Source organism: Archocentrus centrarchus, chromosome 23 (genome assembly GCF_007364275.1).
Source record: "Archocentrus centrarchus isolate MPI-CPG fArcCen1 chromosome 23, fArcCen1, whole genome shotgun sequence".
Taxonomy (NCBI): Eukaryota; Metazoa; Chordata; class Actinopteri; order Cichliformes; family Cichlidae; genus Archocentrus; species Archocentrus centrarchus.
In genome coordinates, this window is record NC_044368.1 from 5,738,341 (window position 1) to 5,757,939 (window position 19,599).

Below are 19,599 nucleotides of genomic sequence, written 5' to 3' on the forward strand. Positions count from 1 at the left end.
CACTGCGGTGAAATCCCTCCATAAATCACTGCCTTATTGCCCGTGAAACACAATAATAACAGCATGCAGTGTACAGAATGTGCCGCTGTGTGATTTAATCATTTTCATAAATTTCGAAAGGCTGTGATTACTGCGCAAGAGCCACATTTCAAATGCGGCATTCTCAGTGACTGCCAATGAAAATTAACATCCAAATTATATCTAAAAGCCACTGTTATCATTCCCAGTGTGTGCATGTTCAGTGGGCTGTGCATTAACTGTGTTAGAAGGGCAGAAAATGATCACAAAAAAAACCCCCTCCTGCAGACCTGAAGGTTTAAGAGAGGAGGGAGGAAGAGGATGCGAGTGGTTACTCATTAGACTAAATGCTGGGGTTAATGTGATGTCATGGGCAGGGAATGGTTTTACTGACTGAGATCCAGAGGCGGCAGCTTGCTTAACACACAGCTTTGGCAAAGTTCCTTTATCATAAATCAGTCGAATCAGGAGTGTCACACATGCAAAGAATCCAGTGTCCAATTCATAAATAGCTACAGTTTATCAAATAAAATGCACACAAATCCTGCTGTGGGAATGCCAGCATTACTACACATTTTCCAGGTCTGAAGTGGTTTGGATCATAAAGTTGTTTTGTGCTTTTGCAGATCTGCTGTGATCCATAAATTCCAATGTCCGTGTAATGACTGTAGGTTGAGTGTGTAAAAATTAGACACTGTTGTAAGAAGTATTTATGTTTCTTTATCTCAATATGAACAATTTTTTTATTTGTCCAGCCCACCTCAGCTCAAACTGTGGCCCTTGAGCTACAAAAATACTTTATTCACTGCGCAAAACTCGTGAGGCACCCCTCATTTCTTTAAATTTTGCTTCCAAGGAGCCAGATTTTCTCCTAATTTTTTAAAAGTGGTCTTCAGCAATAGTTATCCAGCTTTCTAAAGGTCTTTCTCTGGAAATTGGCTGCTCTTTCACTCATTTTCAGTCCAGTCCATATGTTTCTCTTATTTGTTCTGCTAAGCCACTTAACATGCATAAAAAAATTCAAGGGATGAAGCAGGCAACCAACAGAGAACCAATTTAAAATGCATGATCTATTCCCATTTCTTAAGTTAAAGCCAGAAAAAAAGCAAATCTACAGCATCTGAAAGTCATGTCCTTAAGAATCAGAAAAAAATCCAGCAAAGACCTGACGGGACCTGTGAGAGGCCATTCAGCCGATCCATCCACTGTTCACTGAAGCCTCGGCGGAAACGGTCTCAGTGGAAGGGTGGCCGTCAAGAAGCCATTCTTAAGGAAGAGAAATGGGGAGAGAAGGCTGAGGGATGCCACATTACACAAGAAGTGGACTGAAGGTTAGCGGCAGCAGGTCTGATGATGAATCCAAATTTGAGATTTTCGGTTCAAAGGGCGTCAGGAGAGAGGTACAACAGTGAGTGTACACAGCCACCTGTAAAACCCAGTGGAGGCTCTGTCATGGTTTTGGGCTGCATTTCAACCAGTGGTGTTGGAGATCCTGGGAAAACTAATTGAATTATGAATGCAGAAAATACAGTTGCATTTTGAGCCACCATGCAGCACCATCTGTAAAGCTTCTAATCAGCAATAGCTTCATTTCTCAGCACGACAATGATCCCAAACACAGTGAAAGAACACCTGGATAGAAGAACGCCATCAGTCATGTAAAAACTCTGTTTTGTCTTATATGCTGCATTTCCATGTGTGTTTGCATGGTTGAATAAATTGCTGGACCTATTTCCCATTTTCCCAGCAAAATATAAATAAATCGGGGTTGAAGATGATGTTTTCCCAGTGTGTCCTGAGTCTGTCCCTCGGTATCGAGTATATTAAATATGACAGGGTGTTCCTGAAACATTTGCTTTTACTAAAAATCCTCAAACTTAAAAGTTGTTGTTTTTTTGTTTTTTTTTTATTCTCTCGTGGTTGGATTGCATGTACACGCCTGCTTCCTGAGTGACACCTCTATTACACAGCCCAGCGGTATCAGTGGGACCAGCCCACCATGCTCGGTTTGTAAATTAGCCTTTTTAATTTAGTCCAGCAGGCTGCATAATAAGGCTGCCTCATTAAGAGTGAAGAGACCATGGAGAGCGGAGATGATGGAGGCGTGTGTGTGTGTCTGTGTGTGTTGGAGTGTTTGGCGAGGCAGAATGAGACGCAATCAGAGCTAAATCACTGTCATTGTCGCTGTCGGGGATGGGAGGAGTTTAATAGAGTCTGTTATCACGCCGGCCACAAACACTCGCCCCTTGTCGCCTCACATCATCCGGTGTACATTTGTGGTTATTAAAAGTGACTTTTGTCTTTGCAGAATGTGCAGAAGTGACTAGTTTTGTTTTCAAATGACATGTCCACTTGAGTCTGACTGCTGCCACAGATTGCAGAAATATGAAGCCATTATTTTAGCTTCCAGCCTGTTCCTGTTAAAAAAAATGCCAAGTATAAGCTTTCTCATGGACACACAATTTAAAAGAAGACACATCTTTGCTATAGCTCTTCTTGTCTAGCAACATTTTAGCCACACCGCTTTGCAGAGGCAGCTGTCTGTGATCCTTTTGGCAACAGTTGGATTGATCACCTTTCCTGATGGTTTATGGATACCTGCCAAACTCCCCTTTTTTTTTTCCTGGGTTTCTCATAAATTTTAAAACCATCTCTCAGCACCCTCCATTTTTGTTCTTTCCTCGGGTAAACTTCCATAATCTGTGCCACCCTCAAACTTTATTATGAGTAACTGCAATATGAATAATTTTGGGTAGTGGCCAAGAATAAGATTGCGGATCAGCCTCAGAGATAGGGTGAGGAACTCGGCTGTTTAGGAGGGACTCAGAGTAGAGTGACATGTCCTACTGGGGGAATGCCCCACTGGGAAGATTATGCTTCTAAGCTGGCTTTGGAACTCCCCAGTGTTCCCCCCAGAAGAGCTGGAGGAGATTGCTGGAGAGAAGTCTAATTTGATTTCACCCTGAAACTGATTTTAAGCAGAGAGTGAAATGGTGACGTGGAGTTCACGACTCTGTGGATGCTCGTGGTGTGAGCAGGGAGAACGAAACACTGAGATCTTGTGAGTCCCCTGAGGTGCTCGTGAATCTTTGAGTTATCTATTTAAAGGGTGAGTTTGTGTTTGTGCTGAGGGAGCAGTGTAAGAACTGGGTGGGAACAGAGGGAGGAGGTGATTTTTTTAAATATTTCACCTCGACATCTGGATGTCAGACTGACCTGTGAACCACTCACTGCCTTCTTAGGGGTTTTTTTGTGCAGTGAAAAACATTTGGCAGCCTCCAAACAGGCTTTAGCAGAGACATTATAAGAGAAAGGCTAAGATGCTAAGATTACTGCTGAGTGGCATTACTTGCTTATAGAAGGACTTTGGTTTTAACCACAGCCAAAGGAAAATCTGTGCTTGGTTTATTATTTCTTTATTGTAACTATGCTTCTTAGCAATAAATCTTTATACCACTGGAAAGCCTGTTTATTTCCCCTTAAATGAAGCCACATTTGTAAGGAAAATGCATTTGTGGGTTGAGCAGCAGAGTTGTGTGTGTGTGTGTGTGTGTGTGTGTGTGTGTGTGTGTGTGTGTGTGTGTGTGTGTGTGTGTGTGTGTGTGTGTGTGTGTGTGTGTGTGTGTGTATTGCGCCCATGAAAAACTTGCCAATGCCAACCAGCTTATTCTGGTATTGACTCTTGTTTTATGTTGTTTATTGGATTAGACCAAGACATATTGGCAATTTAACAGCTTATTCATTTTGCAAACTGAGGATTCAGCAGCATGTGGAAGAACAATACACAGCCAAAACAGCCTGGCCCCTCCTCCTCATGCTGGTCACCAGCTTGGTCACACACTGCTGTGGGATGGCATCCCATTCTTCCACCAGTATTTGTTACAAGTCAGCCAGTGTGGTTGTGTTGCTCACTCTGGCACAAACGGCACGCCCAAGATGATCTCACAAGTGTTCAGTGGGGTTGAGGTCAGGACTGCAGGCAGACCTTTCCATCCTCTCCAATCCCAAATTTCGGAGGTAGTCTCTGATAAACACACTCTGTGGGGGTGAGCATTGTCATCTTGAAGAATAGAGTTCGGTCCCAGACTGTGGAGATATGGGATTGCAGCTGGTTGCAGAATCTCATCTAGATGTCTCTCTGCATTAGGATTGCCTCCAATCCTGATTGTCAGCACCTGGGGTACCAGAAGCTCCAAACAAGAGTCAATAGCAGAATAAGCCGTTTGCAACCCACACACTGCTCAACCCACAAATGCATCTTCCTTACAAATGTGGCTCCATTTAAGGGGAAATAAACAGGCGTTCCAACGGTATAAGATTTATTGCCAAGAAGCATCGTTACAATAAAGAAATAATCAACCAAACACAATCTTTTTTTTACTCTTTGTCTAAGTTTACATGAAGAAAATATGACTCATTTTATGCAAGTCTATATAATTTCTGGCCTCTGGAACAGTGAGCATATTCAAAATTTGATCACTAAAAGAGAAATCTAGAATCAAACATAATGTTTACTACTTTTTTCTTTCACACAGTGCAGAGTGTTCATTTGAGTGCAGAGACACAGAAAGAGGCTTTCCCGACCCTCTTGCTTTAAACTAAGACCTCTGTTGGTGAAGCATTAGTGTCCATAGATTTTTTTCTGGGCTCTCTGAAAGAAAGTCACTTAAGGCTGAAAAGTAATTAAATCTAGCAACAAGGTCACTAAGATGGCAACGATGAAGTAAACTGAAGTGTGACTGAGACAAAGTCAGGCGCTCAAGTTTAAATGGTAAATATTTTTTTTAAAAAACAACAACAAAAAGGGAATTTCTCAATGCCGGATGTTGGTTACAGCACTCCTGTTGTTGCTGGACTCCACTACAGCAGCTTTGCATGACTCAGTCCAGAATAATCCTTATTTATCTTATACTGGGGTTTTTGCAACTGTCTAAAAGTGAGCTTTTTTAGCCCCTCCCTCTTTAAGCAAACCTTTCTTCTGATTGGCTGGCCCTTGTTAATTGAAGGTTTGAACAGCAGGTGAGAGGGACTACAGAGCCAAGAACAGAAAAAAAAAAAAAAATCTGAAACTTGAGTGCTTAGAGCAGTCTGAAGCCTGAGTTTTTGGGATTGTACATACTCCGACCTCATTAACTGGAACTTTGACCATGTCTAATATAGTCAATCATCAACATAACAGTATATATGATACAGAGTTTGAGAGAAAACTCAGTAATAGTATTGGATCAAATAAGTGCTGGGTATCTGTGGTGAAATGTGGATGAAAGTTCTCTCGCCATCAGTGAGACTAGCATGCTGTTTAGTATTTATGGTTGTAGTTCTCCAGGATTTGAGATCATCACTAAGATTTGGACCTCTACCTCAGGAGAGCTGAAATGAATGATGTATTTGGGTGAGTCGATCCTTTATCGCACTGTGAATGTAAAACAGCTTTTATAGTTTGAAAGAGATGGTAGGGAAGAAGATCGCAGCTCACATGACACACTTTTCCACATGGCCTCAAATCAACCAAATGCACAACATTTCAGACTTTTCTATCTTATGACATTTTTGTCCTTCCATCACACATTGTCTCTCTGACATTCTCTCTAAAACACTTCCTCACACACACTGCCTGTGGGTTTCCTATTTCACTGATGGCGGAGTGGTTTTTTTGGACACCTCGAGTCAGATGGTGACGCAGGTGGGCGTCTGGCTGCTCATTTCACACCTGTTAATGGACACACACACACACACACACAGAGTTTCTCCCTGTGTCTCGTAAACACACACTCACGCCGACGCACTTTCTCAAGGGCGCCAGAGTCGAAGCCCCCACATGTAATCTAACAGCCAATCAAAACACGATCCTCTGCCCCTGAAGAACGTGGGTGGCATGTAATTTGGAGCTCCGTCAGAAGCCACTGTTCAGTTTATTTCACTGCACACCAGGCATCAGTCAAACAAAGTGGTGGATCAGTTACATCGTAGATTAACCGATTCATTGTTCTATCACAAAATACTCAAAAACACTGCGTCATCCCAGTGTCAGAAGTGGCATCTTGAATTTGATGGCCAGTGATCAACCCCCCCCCCCCCCCCCCCCCCCCCAAAACAAAAAAAAAGATAGTCTAGTATGTTTGTTTTTGTAACTGGGTTATAAGAAATTACTCAGTCATGTTGCAATGTAAAATCTAAATAAAAGGAGAACATCAGAATGCAATGAATTTTAAATCTCATAAACCCATATTTTATTTACAATAGTACATAGAAACATATTAAGTGTTTAAACTGAGACATTTTACTATTTCGTGAAACGCATTAGCTCATTTTGAACTTTATTGGCAGCAACAAGTCTCGGAAAAGTCAGGGCAACAAAAGGCTGGAAAAGTAAGTGGCCTTAAAAGAAAACAGCTGGAGGAGCATTTTGCAGTTAATTAGGCAAAGAGTCAGTAACATGATTGGGTATAAAAAGGGCATCTTAGAGGGGCAGAGTTTCTCAGAAGTAACGATGGGCAGAGGTTCACCAATCTTTTTCCCCCTTTCTCTCTTCTTTGTTCCAGGGAAAAGAGGCCACCGTGGAGCCCTGGGAGGACACCAACTTCCACCTGTACAAAGTTGTCGACCGCTTTGGCTTCGTCCAGTAAGGACACATACACAGACACACACAGCCTATAATCACCCCTAATAACTACATTAGTAAACTTCAACGCTCACTCTGAGCAACTGCACCACACTGAAGGAAAAAGGGAGAAATCAGGCAGTTGTCCAGGCGAGTGTTGCTGAGAGATGAGTGTGTCTGCGGCTTTAGCTGGGCTGGTCGGAGGCTGAGAGGCTCTTAAACGGCACTGTGCTAGAGTGTTATATATAGGCTGGCACATGCAGGCAGGAAACCGCTTGGTTAGCCACAATCACAGAGCATCAGTGTGAGGACAGAGTGGTACGATCCAAAGAGAGATAGGAGGAGGAGGGTGCTGGAGGAAAGAAACCCTCGGGTTATATGATTGGCTAAGAAGGATCCTATGGTGAAGGTCACTGACTTGGTAGAATAAGAAGAAAATGAAGCCCAGGGAGGGTGTTTTAAACTGGGCAGACGGGTGGTAGAGAAAGGACCGTGACCTCTGAGTAGTTTTTAAGTTTGAGAAGCTGCGTGGGTAGAAACTGTGGAATAAAAGTAGTTGTCCATTTTTTTGTTTGTTTTACAGTCCCAAGGCAGTTTTTCCAAATGTTGGGTTGTTTCAGTAAAATATGAATGCTGCCATCATGTTCAGACCCAATCTGAAGTATAAACCGTACGTAGGGTGAGGCGTCAACTTTTCCTCACAAAGTGAAGCCGAAACATGGCTGAACTGGAAGCTCCTGTGTAACCTGCAACCAGAGTCTGAGCAGAAATAACCAAAGGGTCGAGGCACGGTAACAGTGATTGGGCTGCTTTTTATATGCCGAATGAAGGTAACATACAGTGCAGAGGAACAGGAGCTGAAACCGGATTATTCTCTGAAGGAAAACGCTCCGCTGACTAACTTCTGCAGGGACTCTGAACTCAGATAAACAGACACGAGATTAAGGAATGTCCAATCTGTTATTTCCTGTTTGTGTGACCGCTGACTTGTGTGATGTTCCCTCCTTCTGATAACAGTCAGGGAGTGAGACGAGCTCTGAAAAAGTATTTTCTGGAAGAAATATGTTAACACTGTGTTCAAATGCAACTCAATTCAACTATGATTTATAACTAAATAATGAGACATTAAGAGACTTGTGACCTCATTCTTCCAGCTGTTTTCCTTATTGATTTCTCCCCTTTTCTCTCCTCCCCTCAGTGAGAATGAACTTCCATTCTATGACTTGGTGGAGGAGAAGGTGAGTGATGCTGTTTCTCTTTATCTTCATTTTTAAACAAACACCTCTGGACAGCTTCAGGCCATTTTTAGAATAAAACAGCAGCTTTTCAACTTAAGTAAATAAGAAAATTAGATCTGATGTTCCTGCTTTCACTTCCTCTGCATTAGGAAAACCCTGAAGTTGTATTAATATAGAGATTTAAGCACAAGACACAGGAAACACTTTGTGGTGGTTATCATTTAGTTTTGCTTGACAGGAAATATCCCAAAGGTAAGAAATTCTGGGGTATTCCCAAATGAAATGGGAAACCTGGATCCAAGGTCAAAGCATGTGATTCATATTGTTTTTATAGACTGTCAGATTGTTACAACAAATAAATAATGGACCAAACACAAACGTCCTTACTTTTTTGTGCTAAGTTTAGCTCGTTAACTTCCAAAAAAAGTGTCAGTTCCTGAAAAATTCCCATTTCCCTGGCCCAAACAAAACACCACCACAGACACCATAAAACAACAATCTTCATCCTTCATGTTCTGTGTTGTTTAAGAAACAGAGACCATGAAGTCCAAGGTGTTCCTGCATCAGCTTTAGTTTTTATTCTTTAAAAACAGTTTCCTCTGCTCACTCACATCAGATGCAGTTAGCGTGATGTACCTGTCAGCTGTTTCAGGACGTCCTTGTATCTTTTTTCTTTTAGTGTTTGACTAAAAATAGAAACTTTGTAGCCACGTCCAGCACCTCAGAGTATCTTCATACTTTCACTTACATTTTTTTCAACAACCTGTCATTATACATTCTAAGCAGCTTTGTTGACACATCAGATGTTACATAGAGAATAAGAGCCCATCTGCTGGAACAATTCAATTTACATTATTTACAAACACATTTTTAAATGCAGCCTAGTTCCAAAAGAACATGATGTTTTTCTTTGTAATTCAGTTTCCACCCCGAAATCAGAAAAAAAAAATCATCAGAACATCATGAATAAAACACTAAAACAAACGTGATTTATTTGGGATATTAAAAGTCTAATCCCAAAGCAGTCAGCACAAACTTACTGAAATTCTGATTTCAAGTGATAAATGTGCTTTGTTTTTATGTAAAAACCAACCCATTCATGTATGTGTGTTCATGAAAAAGTCGATCGAGACGAACCGACATCTGCAGAAGGCGTTAATTAGAGCATCCAAACAGCTCCAAACGCCTTTGAACATACAAAATAATGACCTGCATGTTGTTCTCTTCTCGCTGTGATTCCCGCTGGACCTGAGCGCAGCCTCAGAAAAACTGCAGCTGTGGGGAAAAGTTATTAATGTCCTACTTCTTGTTTCCACAGCAAAAACACACGGAGGTGGAGAGGACCACCAAATGGCTGAAGATGCTGAAGAACTGGGATAAATACAAGAACAGTGAAAAGGTGATTCTTCTGTTGACAGCACGTGTCCTCCTCGCGTGGTTGTCCTGAACGTGACTGTGTGCCACCCTGCTGTCCACAGCTGCCCCTGAACACAGATGCAGACCATAAATTGGCCCTAACTGATGCAGCTTGTATCAATTATGTAGAACATAAGCACAGTGTGGCTTTCTTAGATTGCTACTTTGCTATTAATAGCCACTGTAGATAGTGGCACGTGTCCACAGGGGTAGTTGAAGTGCCAGCGTCTAGACAGTGTCTCACTAGATGAGTGACAGCTGCCCTACACCTGTGCAAACACTGAGCTGCACCTGATAGGCTGAAGGCTTCTCTTGAACCATCTGCAGCCGGATTTAAAACTGAAACCAGCAAGGGGGGGGGCAGTTGTTTTTAGAGGTCCAATGAGGAGCGTTCAGTTTTGTGCGCTGTGAATTTGTCATTGCGGAGTTCTACTGTTATGTCCTGAGGCCCCTGAAGGAGAAAGGCAGCACAGTGGCTGCGTCCATCTGTTACACTGTCTATGGTCTGGACTAACTCGAGGGGATAATCTTGAATCTTGTCCAAATTTAAATCAGCGTTGTTATTATTATTTTCGAGTCCCAGAACTTTTTGGTCAACCATCATTTTTTTTTTTTTTTTTTTAGAAGAATTGAGCAAAACGTGTTTCTGAAAACATTTGAGTTGCAGCCGACGCCCTAATTTCACTCTGTGCAAGCGGGCCACACGACGCCCTGTGGTTTGAAATGCAAAGCAGCTCTGCCATAGTGCACTGCATTAAAGAGAGTGTGTGGAAATAACTGCAAGTGTAGCCAAAAATACTCTACTACAACAACAAGCATGAAGTGGACCTGTTCTGCTCGTTTCCACATTCGTATTTTTATTCTTTGACTCTCAGCTTTTAACTGGCTGCCCAGCAGGTGGGTGATGCTTCTATACCAGGCGTTTGCTTTCCAGGGATGAACTGCACATACACTAACCTCATTTTCTTTTTAAACTTTGGCTTTATTTAATATGAGCATCCACCACTGTAACTGCAAATATATAGAAAATAAAGAAAAGCATTATAGGCCACCTTTAAATCTAGAGTTTTCCACATTAGGAACCAACACGAGACATAATCAGGGTCAGGCTACTTCACTGTCCGTTGTCTTCAGTTGTTTGATCTTTAGATGTAAAAACACTCATTTGTGTAGCTTCCAAGTAATGACACCCTGTCACATCATCCACCTTTAAACATCTGAACCACATTTCAGTATCTCTCTTGCAGAGCTAATAGCAGTCCACTTCTGCCCTCTGCTGCAGTTCAGCTGATACAGAGGAGGTGAATGTCCCTGTTTTAGTCTGCCTCCCACAAGGACAGTTAGAGGGGGGCAGGTATCAGTTATGGCTGTCTTCATTAGTCCCTTCTAAGGTCCAGGCTGTGTTGTGGTGTTGCCTGCAGCGCTTCCCTGTGTCCTTCATTTGTTTGCTTGAATTCAGCAGGGATTTAGCGAAGTGTGTTGGGGCTTTGAAGTGCACTCACTGCTGGCACTCGGAGCACAGTTTAGGCTGTTTTTAGTTTAGCCTCCCTTTTATTTCAAAGAAATGTTCAAGTCGAGTTACAGCCAAGGACACAGAGAGAACATTTAGCCCGATCCATCACATCACTCTGCATCCCCTCCTCCTCCTCCTCCCTCCTCTGCTGTTTCTTTCTTCTTCTCAGCTTCAGGGATATTTTTTTCGTCTCTGTCAGTCAGCAGCGTGCCGTCAGCTCAGCGAGGAAACGGGTCACGCTCAATATGTCTCTCATTTTGTTTCCATACTTGCCAGCTGCTGTGAGAACATTTAGCCCGCAGTAGGAAAGTATGAGAACAGATGCAAAGCAGTCATAAGCTCCCCCTAAGCCACCCTCACCAGCCTCGCCACACATGACGAATCCACCTCGCGGTTATAGTGTTTAGCATAATAGTAATAACGCTGTAACATATGAAACCTTGTACACTTGTGACATGATGGTGGTGAAGCAGTTCTGGCATCTTGGCTTCTAAGACAGCTGTGCCCCAGTCGATACTTCATAGTAACTGCTACGTCACCACAGGAAGTGGCGTTCTTCAGAGGAAATGTAGTGGAAGTGGAAAGCTTGGGGATTTAATAACTGCCTGCAATGCTGTGCAATGGCTGCTGCTGTTTGTGTTTGCAAATCAGCTAATATGATGGCTTCGTTCAGCAGCGCCAGTCACTCAGGTGTAAGTGAGGCTCGGCCAGGAAGCTGGTTTTATATGAGAAACCAATAAAAAATGAAGGCAAACAGCCTCTAAGGTGGGATCCACGCACATTAAATTTGATATATTTCAAACCACCACCAGAATTTTTCAAGTCTAAAATTATTTTGCTAACATTTGTGCTGGCGGTCACATTTTAATTTAACTTTAAGACTAATTATACTTTCAAATAGAGCCCACCTCATATTACACCTTTTAAGGCAGTATTAAAATGTAGGAGTTTGGAACATATGCTGTAATTATCCTAAATCATCTGAATTCTCAGTGCCACAATTAAACAAACACAAGATTGGATTAGGGGGTTAAAAGTTCAAATTAATCATATATCAGCACAGATGCATAAATTAAAGCCACTGAGCATTCGGCATAATAAGAAATAGGAAATAGAATTTTGTTGTTAATTTAAGTCAACATCAGCATTTCTCAGGGCTCTGCTGGAAGAAGTAGTGAAAGATGTGTTTTTGCATCTTTTGCATGCGACTTGATCCAAATGAAACTGAAAAAAGCTAAATTATTTAGTTATTATTTAAGTTTAGGGACAACAATATAAAGACATGTGGGCTACTGATGTCATCTAATGCAGGTAAATTTCAGAGTCTGGCTACAATGTGTCAGATTTTATTAAAGAAAAAGTGATTGAAGATATTTTAATACCAGTTAAGTCCTTATTTTTAGGCAAACCCGATGTTTTTCTTTCAATTTAAAAAAAATGAATGAATATTTTTTGCTTAAAACCCGTGCACACAGTGAGCTCTGTGTTCTGTAGGAAACAAACAAAAGCGAGAACAGCACAGATTCAATGCAAATGTTGACACACATGTACGCACACAAACACACTCACACTCGGAGGATGATTAGTGTAACAGATGCGCTCATTGACTTGCTCATCAGAGCCTAATTACAAGGCTGTTGCACTAGAAACAAGTGAGTCCCAAGTGTGGCGGGTAGGAGGCTGATAGAGTGGAGGCTGTGGACACTTCACACACACCCAACTAAATGTCATTAATTCTGAGATATCACAAACACGCACACACACACACGACACTCAGCCTTTTTAATATGAAAACACCAGCTGCACACACACACATCAGTACACGACACTCGTGCGAAGCGAGGTTACAGATGAAATCTGATTTATGGCTCCTTATTAACTCGCAGCTCATCCTCACACATGTAAATCAGTCCTCTGACTCTCTGCTTGCGTCTGTGTTTATCATGAAGCAGCAAAACGGGTTAAGAAATGTAATAAAACATTTTTATTGGGACACTTTTTACTCTCTGCAGCATGCTTTTCATCAATAATGTCAGATCTGTGTAGACTAAAACAAGTAAATATTGCAGCCCTCTCTCGCGGTATAAATATTCACGTTTTATTAATGCACAGGATGTGATCAAAAAGTTCTGGGAACACATCTGATTTTTAAATTTGTCCAATCAGCTTCCAGCACAGCTGCCATTTTTGGAAGTCCCTCTCTGACCTCTTAAACTGGGCACTCTCCGATGCCATCGTGGACTCCACATTTGTGCAGACAACATCAACTTCTGATGAAAGTTTATTATGTGAAACATTACACCGATCGAGCATTACGAGCACTCACAGGTGAAGTGAATAACACTGATTATCTCGTCATCATGGCACCTGATGGTGGGTGGGTGGAATATAGTGTATCGGGGAGGAAGGCATGTACACTGATGTTACTCATATATTCACCAAACTTGGCCAGTGAGGAGCTACTTTCAGTGTAAGGATGTTTTTACTGCTGCCTCCTAACACTCCACTGTCCTTTCCATTTGCCTCCGCTGTCAGTCACCCACACAGCACATGCACACTTCCTCCCAGTATCTGCTGTAAAACTGTTCCGGCTGGCTGGGTTTTAATAGGTGGAGATGGAGAATTCACTGCCGCGATTAGCTTTGCTGTTCCAGCAGTTTGGCTTTAAGACTTAATCTTCCTCACCTGCAGTCTGACTGATTTTCCACCTCTTTGTCGACACTGAATTACTCCGGACTGTTCTGCATGCATAGCGGTCTCTTCTATCTCGACTTCTCTCTGCCCGCAGTCTCTCTTGGAGTGCGTCCAGCCAGATGGTCGTGGTTCACCTTCCAAAGCCCTTTGCGTTCGCTCTGGGAGGGTGCAGAGTACATTCAGGCATGCACTGTTTGTATATCTGACAACTTTGACAAGATGACGGAAGGTTTCTGTATTCTGTATAATTTTTGGCAGCTGCCTGATGCCCCAGTAGCATGTCAGTGGACTGACAGCTGCAGCCGTGTTTGCACATTTAACTAAATAAAAATCTTCCTGTTTAAGGTATAATATGGAACGCTTTCTTATACAAATTATTAGAAAATGTGTTCAGCATATTTGCATTATTACAATAGTTCACAGCGTTGTTTAAAGCCAGAGAAATGTGGAATTTTCTTCAGTGTGATGGTGCATTTTATTTTCATGCTGTCAGTGGCTTAATATCCTTTTTTACTCTGTCAAGTTTTGACCACAGATAAAGCGGGGTGACCTCATGACCCTATAAAACAGCATGTAGACCTCAAAAAGTGTTTAGGCCTCATCCTCTTCCTCTGAAGCTTTTAGTTAAGCTGAGTGAGTTTTAAAACTTCGGTGTCCCTGACGCCAAAGATTTGAACTCTAAGATTTCATCCTATCTTCACATTATACAGTATTTGATATTTAATGTTTTGTTGGACTAAATCTTGCATGAAACGTCTGATCTGGCCTAAATGTGGAGAGGTGAAAGTTCCCTTTTGAAGGCCTCTCTTAACAATGACCTCCTGCCGTTTGTTTCCTTCCAGCTGGTCAGGAGGATCTACAAAGGAATCCCCCTGCAGCTCCGAGGGGAGGTGTGGTGCCTGCTGCTCGATATTCCCAAAATAAAGGAGGAGAAGAAGGACTTCTATGAGGTAGCTCAACACTCTCTGACTTCAGTTTATAAAACATCTGCAGCGTTCATTAAAACACAGGCCTCGTAAAGATTCATAAGTGAGCCAGTAGCACCTTGGCTTTATTTGATTTCACTGAGCTTCAGCGTTATTGTGGGCAAGCAGTGGCTTTGGAGGCTTAATCGTGTTTGTGCAGAGCTGCACGGCATGTTTTTTTTTTTTTTTTTCTTGCACAAACTTTGGATCTCATTAGAAAGTTTAGCCAGCAAGATCAATATATCACTGCCTTCAGCTGGTGTGGAAGTGTTGTAATTATGAGTTAGGCCGCATACAGTAAATGATGTGGAAAATATAAAGTGAAAAAAAAAAAAAGAAGTTTTCTCCCCTGTGAGCAGGGCAGCTTTGTCCTCATTAATCCATCATTTCCATTTATGAATACTGAATTATATTAAGTCGCGTTGATTCGAGGTCTGACGTTACATAAAACCAGTGTGTCATAACCGCGCTATATCCTCAGTAGTTAATATTACATAACAGCAGTATCACTATGACCAGTCAAGATATTCACAGTGTCAGTATGACAGAAATTTGACTTGTCAAAATATGAAGTATCTTTACCTCATAATGAATGGTCTGAACTGTTGTGCTTGATGTACAAAGATCAACTATGGGTCTTTTATTTAACAGTGGTCTGAACCTAACAATATGAAAAAAAAAAAAAAAAACTTATAAAAGTAACTTAACCCTGTAACTCAGGAGGAGCTGCACAATATTGTCACATTTCAATTAAATTCTATTTTATTGATATAGCACCACCGGCAACAGTCACCTCAAGGTGCTTTACACTGTAAGGTAAAGACCGTACAATAAAACACATAATAAAAGAGAAAAACGTTTTCTACCAGGCACGTCTTGTCTTGGGTCGAGGTTTTTAAAGCAGCTGCTTACAGCCCGACTGTTCCACCATCTAACCGCATCGGGAATTTCTACCCAATGTTTGCTCTTCCTGTCACACAGAGTGCAGCCAGCGAGCCCTCCAGCGATGCTGATGCTAGCATCGCCTCCATCGTAGCCCGGTCTTACTGATGGTGTGAAGTGTGTCGTTTCCACCTTTACTGGAAGCTGTTTTCTTGCATACTTTGCAAAGTACTATACTTTGTTGGACATTGTTGAAGTAGTTTCCTATTTAGGCATTAAATCATCATGGGAGTCTGCATGTGGCTCTTGCTCTCAGACATGCCCGGCCTTGTTTGGTTGTTGTGCGCCTTAGGGATTGTAAACACACCCATAAACTCTATGGACAAAGACAGCTGCTTTCACTCATTCTTTGTTTCATGGTTGTTTTCAGAAACTGAAGGCCAGAGCCAGAGGGCTGTCGCCTGACATCCGACAGATTGACCTGGATGTGAACCGAACATACAGGGACCACATCATGTTCATGAATCGCTACGATGTCAAGTGGGTACCTTTGCATTTTATTACAGCAAAGCCATTTCAAAGAGTTCCTGAGTTCATCGCACGTGGCTGCAATAATGTTAGTTGTGTTTTTCCCTAATGTCACTCTAGCATAAGTGGGAAAATTAAATTAAATTATATTAAAATAAGCTCAACATGTTAGCTTTCTTTCCTGATAAAATGTCAGTTACCAACACTTAATGAACTGAACTGGTGACATGGTTTTTACTCCTCCTTGTGTGATAAATTATGCACTTAATGCACACACACAGTCTGAACACTTAAGCTCATTAAAACTGGTGGAAAAACACAAGATACCGAAGCAACAAACAGCACAGACTTCTCCCTCAATGCTTATTTATGGCACCATTTCACTTTTGTTTCCAGAGTTTTTGAGCTTAAAAGTTTCCTGTGTGGCTCTTCAGGAATAAATGACAGTCTTTTAGTTCCTTCCCGCGCACTGCATAAATATGCCTGCATGGATGAAGATACAGAGTCTTCACTTCACTGTCAGAAAGTCCAAGAACAGTGACTGCTCTCGTTATTTGACACTTAATCTCAGGAAAAGTAAAAGGAGCACAAACACAATGGGAGTCAGTGATTAGCTGCAGAAATGCATGCATTGTGACACTGTACAAAAACGAAGGTGGCTTCTCCAGTGTGGAAGTGAGAGATCTCACGTCCCCTTTCTGCTCTGACTTCCGCTTCACTGTGTAACTTTAACAAAAGAAGACCTGTACCTGTTAACACCACTTTGCCTTGTTACACTACTTTTACTTTTACTACTGCTACTGTTCTACTTTAAAGCATTGAGGCTGGCGTGCAGCTCCAGGGCCACATGCCTTCATCTTAACTCGAAGCCAAAGATGTGCAAACTGTTTGAACACACAAGCAAAACCATGAATGGCAATTCTGGAACCGAACCGTGTGTTTATTAAAGGGTTTTGTACGAACTGTGGCTTGTTTGTGTTCTCAGGCAGCAGGCGCTGTTCCACGTCCTCACAGCCTACTCCATGTACAACACGGTGAGTCATTCACGCTCACTTTCAGCATCACGAAGATTTTTTTCCAACCGCTGATTTCTGAGCTGGTATTTTAGTGACAGAAACATTTCATAGAAGGGATAAAAGGTGCACAGAAAGGCACCAAGCTAATAATTTAATTAACAATGAAGCAATATTAGTAGCACTTTCTGTTACAGCTAGGTAATAACTGGTGGGGCAGCTATATTGGTTGATATTAGCTATTTGACAATATATGTGCATTTATAATGGCTGACAAAAGAAAACAGTAAAGAAGAGACAAGAGAAACACCCTTCAACTGTGTTTTCAGTGTTGATGTTGCAGCATTTGTCCACCAGAGGGTGCTCTGCACCCTCTCTGCTTGCCCACAGGGAAGTCAAGCGAAGTCCGGTCAAGAGTTAAAGAAGAAATCTATGATTTGTGACAGTAAAACAAAATTATTTTTAAACAGCGTTGTCATATCTCAGTCAGGACTCATAAATAACTACATATAACACAAAGCAGGGAAATCTGCTTGGTTCATGAGCCAAAAATATTGGCTGATATAAAACTTTTAAATGACCAAATATCAGTATCAGTATTAAAAATCCTACATCAGTCGTGCTGTAGTAATAGTTGATGAATCATTTCACAATAAAAATAATAACCAGATAAATAGCATGTTTTTACTAAGGAATAACAAGTACTAATTTCCTACTAATAAAAGTGCTAATGAGACACATTCAGTAACAGTAATTAATATACATATACAAGTAATCTACTAACAATAAAGTGGTAATACCTGTGTTGTACTTGGAATAAAAATTGTGATTTAGTGACATTATTGGGGCAAAAGCAATATTAAAATAATATAGATTGCTGTTACATTTTAGCTCAGCCTAATGCCTTCAAAATTCAAATTAAATTTCTTTTAAATCAGTAAGTAATTAGTAATTACAGTGTTGCAAAATTATTGAATAATTATTTACGGTTCTCCTTAATGGGGCAAATAGTGAAGAAGAAAAAATGAGTTGCTAAGCCAGTATGAAATGTCAGTAATATGTCATAATCAGTTTATACACAAATAAAGGGTCACAGCATGAAAATTCTTTTTTTTTTTTTTTTGGACAGTAGCTTTATGTAAAGTTTTACAGCAATAATGTAGAAGACTGTCACAGTGTAAGGTAAAAAAGTCTGCATGACTTAATGAAATATACTCAAGATATTCTAGTTTTAAAAAAAAAAAAAAAAAGAAGAAGAATTTAAGATAGGAGAACCAAACTGCAGCGAGTCCATCGGGCCAACAACAAACTGAGGAAACACCTGAGATTTCAGAAAGAAGAGGAGCAGTGTAAAGAGACAGCAGAATAATAATTAAAATTCCTCTGCAGTTTCAGAGCTTTTAATCTAAACGTCTTAACTGTGTGAGTACCTCAGTCTGAGCACAGCCACAGAAAGGGCAGCTGCAACACAAACTGTTATATATTATCATTTGTATTTTTTACCACAATATGAAGGTTTCATTTTTAAATATCACAGTTAACCATAACACCCCTAGTTTCCTCTTGGAGTCAACATAATGATGTATAAAACGTCTAATGCTGGAAACGCTGGTTGTAGTCTGTGTGTGATAAATAAATAAAACAGGCCTGCAAAATGCTAAACTAAAGATATAACCATTTTGCAATATTAAATCTCATAGATTCGACTCATCAGCACCTAGCGATGTCAATAAGTTCATACTGCTGTAACCATGTTATTACCAAGCTGTAATTTAAATGGTTATCACAATGTTTTACCTCAAATAAAGAAATTAAGGAGAAGTCAAACCAGGTTTACAAAAGAAAAGAAGGAAGAATGGCTCCATTGTTGTTTCCCCTCAGCTGATTGATGTGTGTTTGCAGGAGGTGGGCTATTGCCAGGGCATGAGTCAGATCACAGCTCTGCTGCTGATCTACATGAACGAAGAGGACGCCTTCTGGGCTCTCGTCAAACTGCTGTCTGGACAGAAGCACGCCATGCACGGTAACACGTACACTCGTTTCTGTAGGCTCAGGGTTCTCAAAGTGCAGCCTGTGATCATGTTTTATGCTGAGCAGAAAAAAAAACCTCTTGTTTTCTCATCTTCATAGCCAAGTAAATTTTTCTAACATTGACAAAAGGAGCTGGTGTCAAGCATTATAACAGCCACCCCACTAATGGTTAAAAGGAAACTATAAACCAGCACTAAAGTTTGGTAGGGAAGTTCTGGTTATCTGTTGGTTTTTGTCTGATCTGCATCTTTACATGTTACATTACATTTACTGACCTAAAATTGCCGTCATAGAGGGTTCATCAGATCATCTGGCCTGTTTCCAGTTTCCACATAGGGCTTCTCAGAAGGTGACAAACCATCGGCCATGTCAGATTAAGGCACATATCTTCTGACCACAGCTGCCAAGCTTGCATTTTGACATTTATTTAATAACAGAGTGTTAAACTGACTCTTGTTTCTGAGCTGAAATGACCTTGAGAGACTCGTGCATTTGAGCCTCCTCCAGTCTTGTCAAGCACATGATAAAATTATCAGTGAAGAAGCACTCGGGACAAATTAGCAGCACGCATGCTGCTGCAGTGAGTTCATAACGCTGACACTAAAACCTCTGTGGGAGGCTAAGATGACTTCACCAGTGGCATATAGACTAAACAGCTGGGCACGCAAATGTGTTAAGTTTACAGGTATATTTTACACCC

At 41.2% G+C, this 19,599-nt stretch overlaps 1 protein-coding gene across 2 annotated transcripts in view; it reads left to right on the forward strand.

The window, feature by feature from the left end:
- The window catches only part of usp6nl (USP6 N-terminal like), a 93,901-nt gene that overhangs the window by 65,377 nt on the left and 8,925 nt on the right, over positions 1 to 19,599 (forward strand). For both annotated transcript variants that reach the window (XM_030720471.1, XM_030720470.1), the window contains 7 exons: positions 6,561 to 6,640; positions 7,818 to 7,857; positions 9,176 to 9,256; positions 14,323 to 14,430; positions 15,758 to 15,867; positions 16,841 to 16,889; positions 18,771 to 18,891. In XM_030720471.1, coding sequence (XP_030576331.1) covers positions 6,561 to 6,640; positions 7,818 to 7,857; positions 9,176 to 9,256; positions 14,323 to 14,430; positions 15,758 to 15,867; positions 16,841 to 16,889; positions 18,771 to 18,891 — 589 coding nt within the window. The remainder of the gene's footprint in view (positions 1 to 6,560; positions 6,641 to 7,817; positions 7,858 to 9,175; positions 9,257 to 14,322; positions 14,431 to 15,757; positions 15,868 to 16,840; positions 16,890 to 18,770; positions 18,892 to 19,599) is intronic.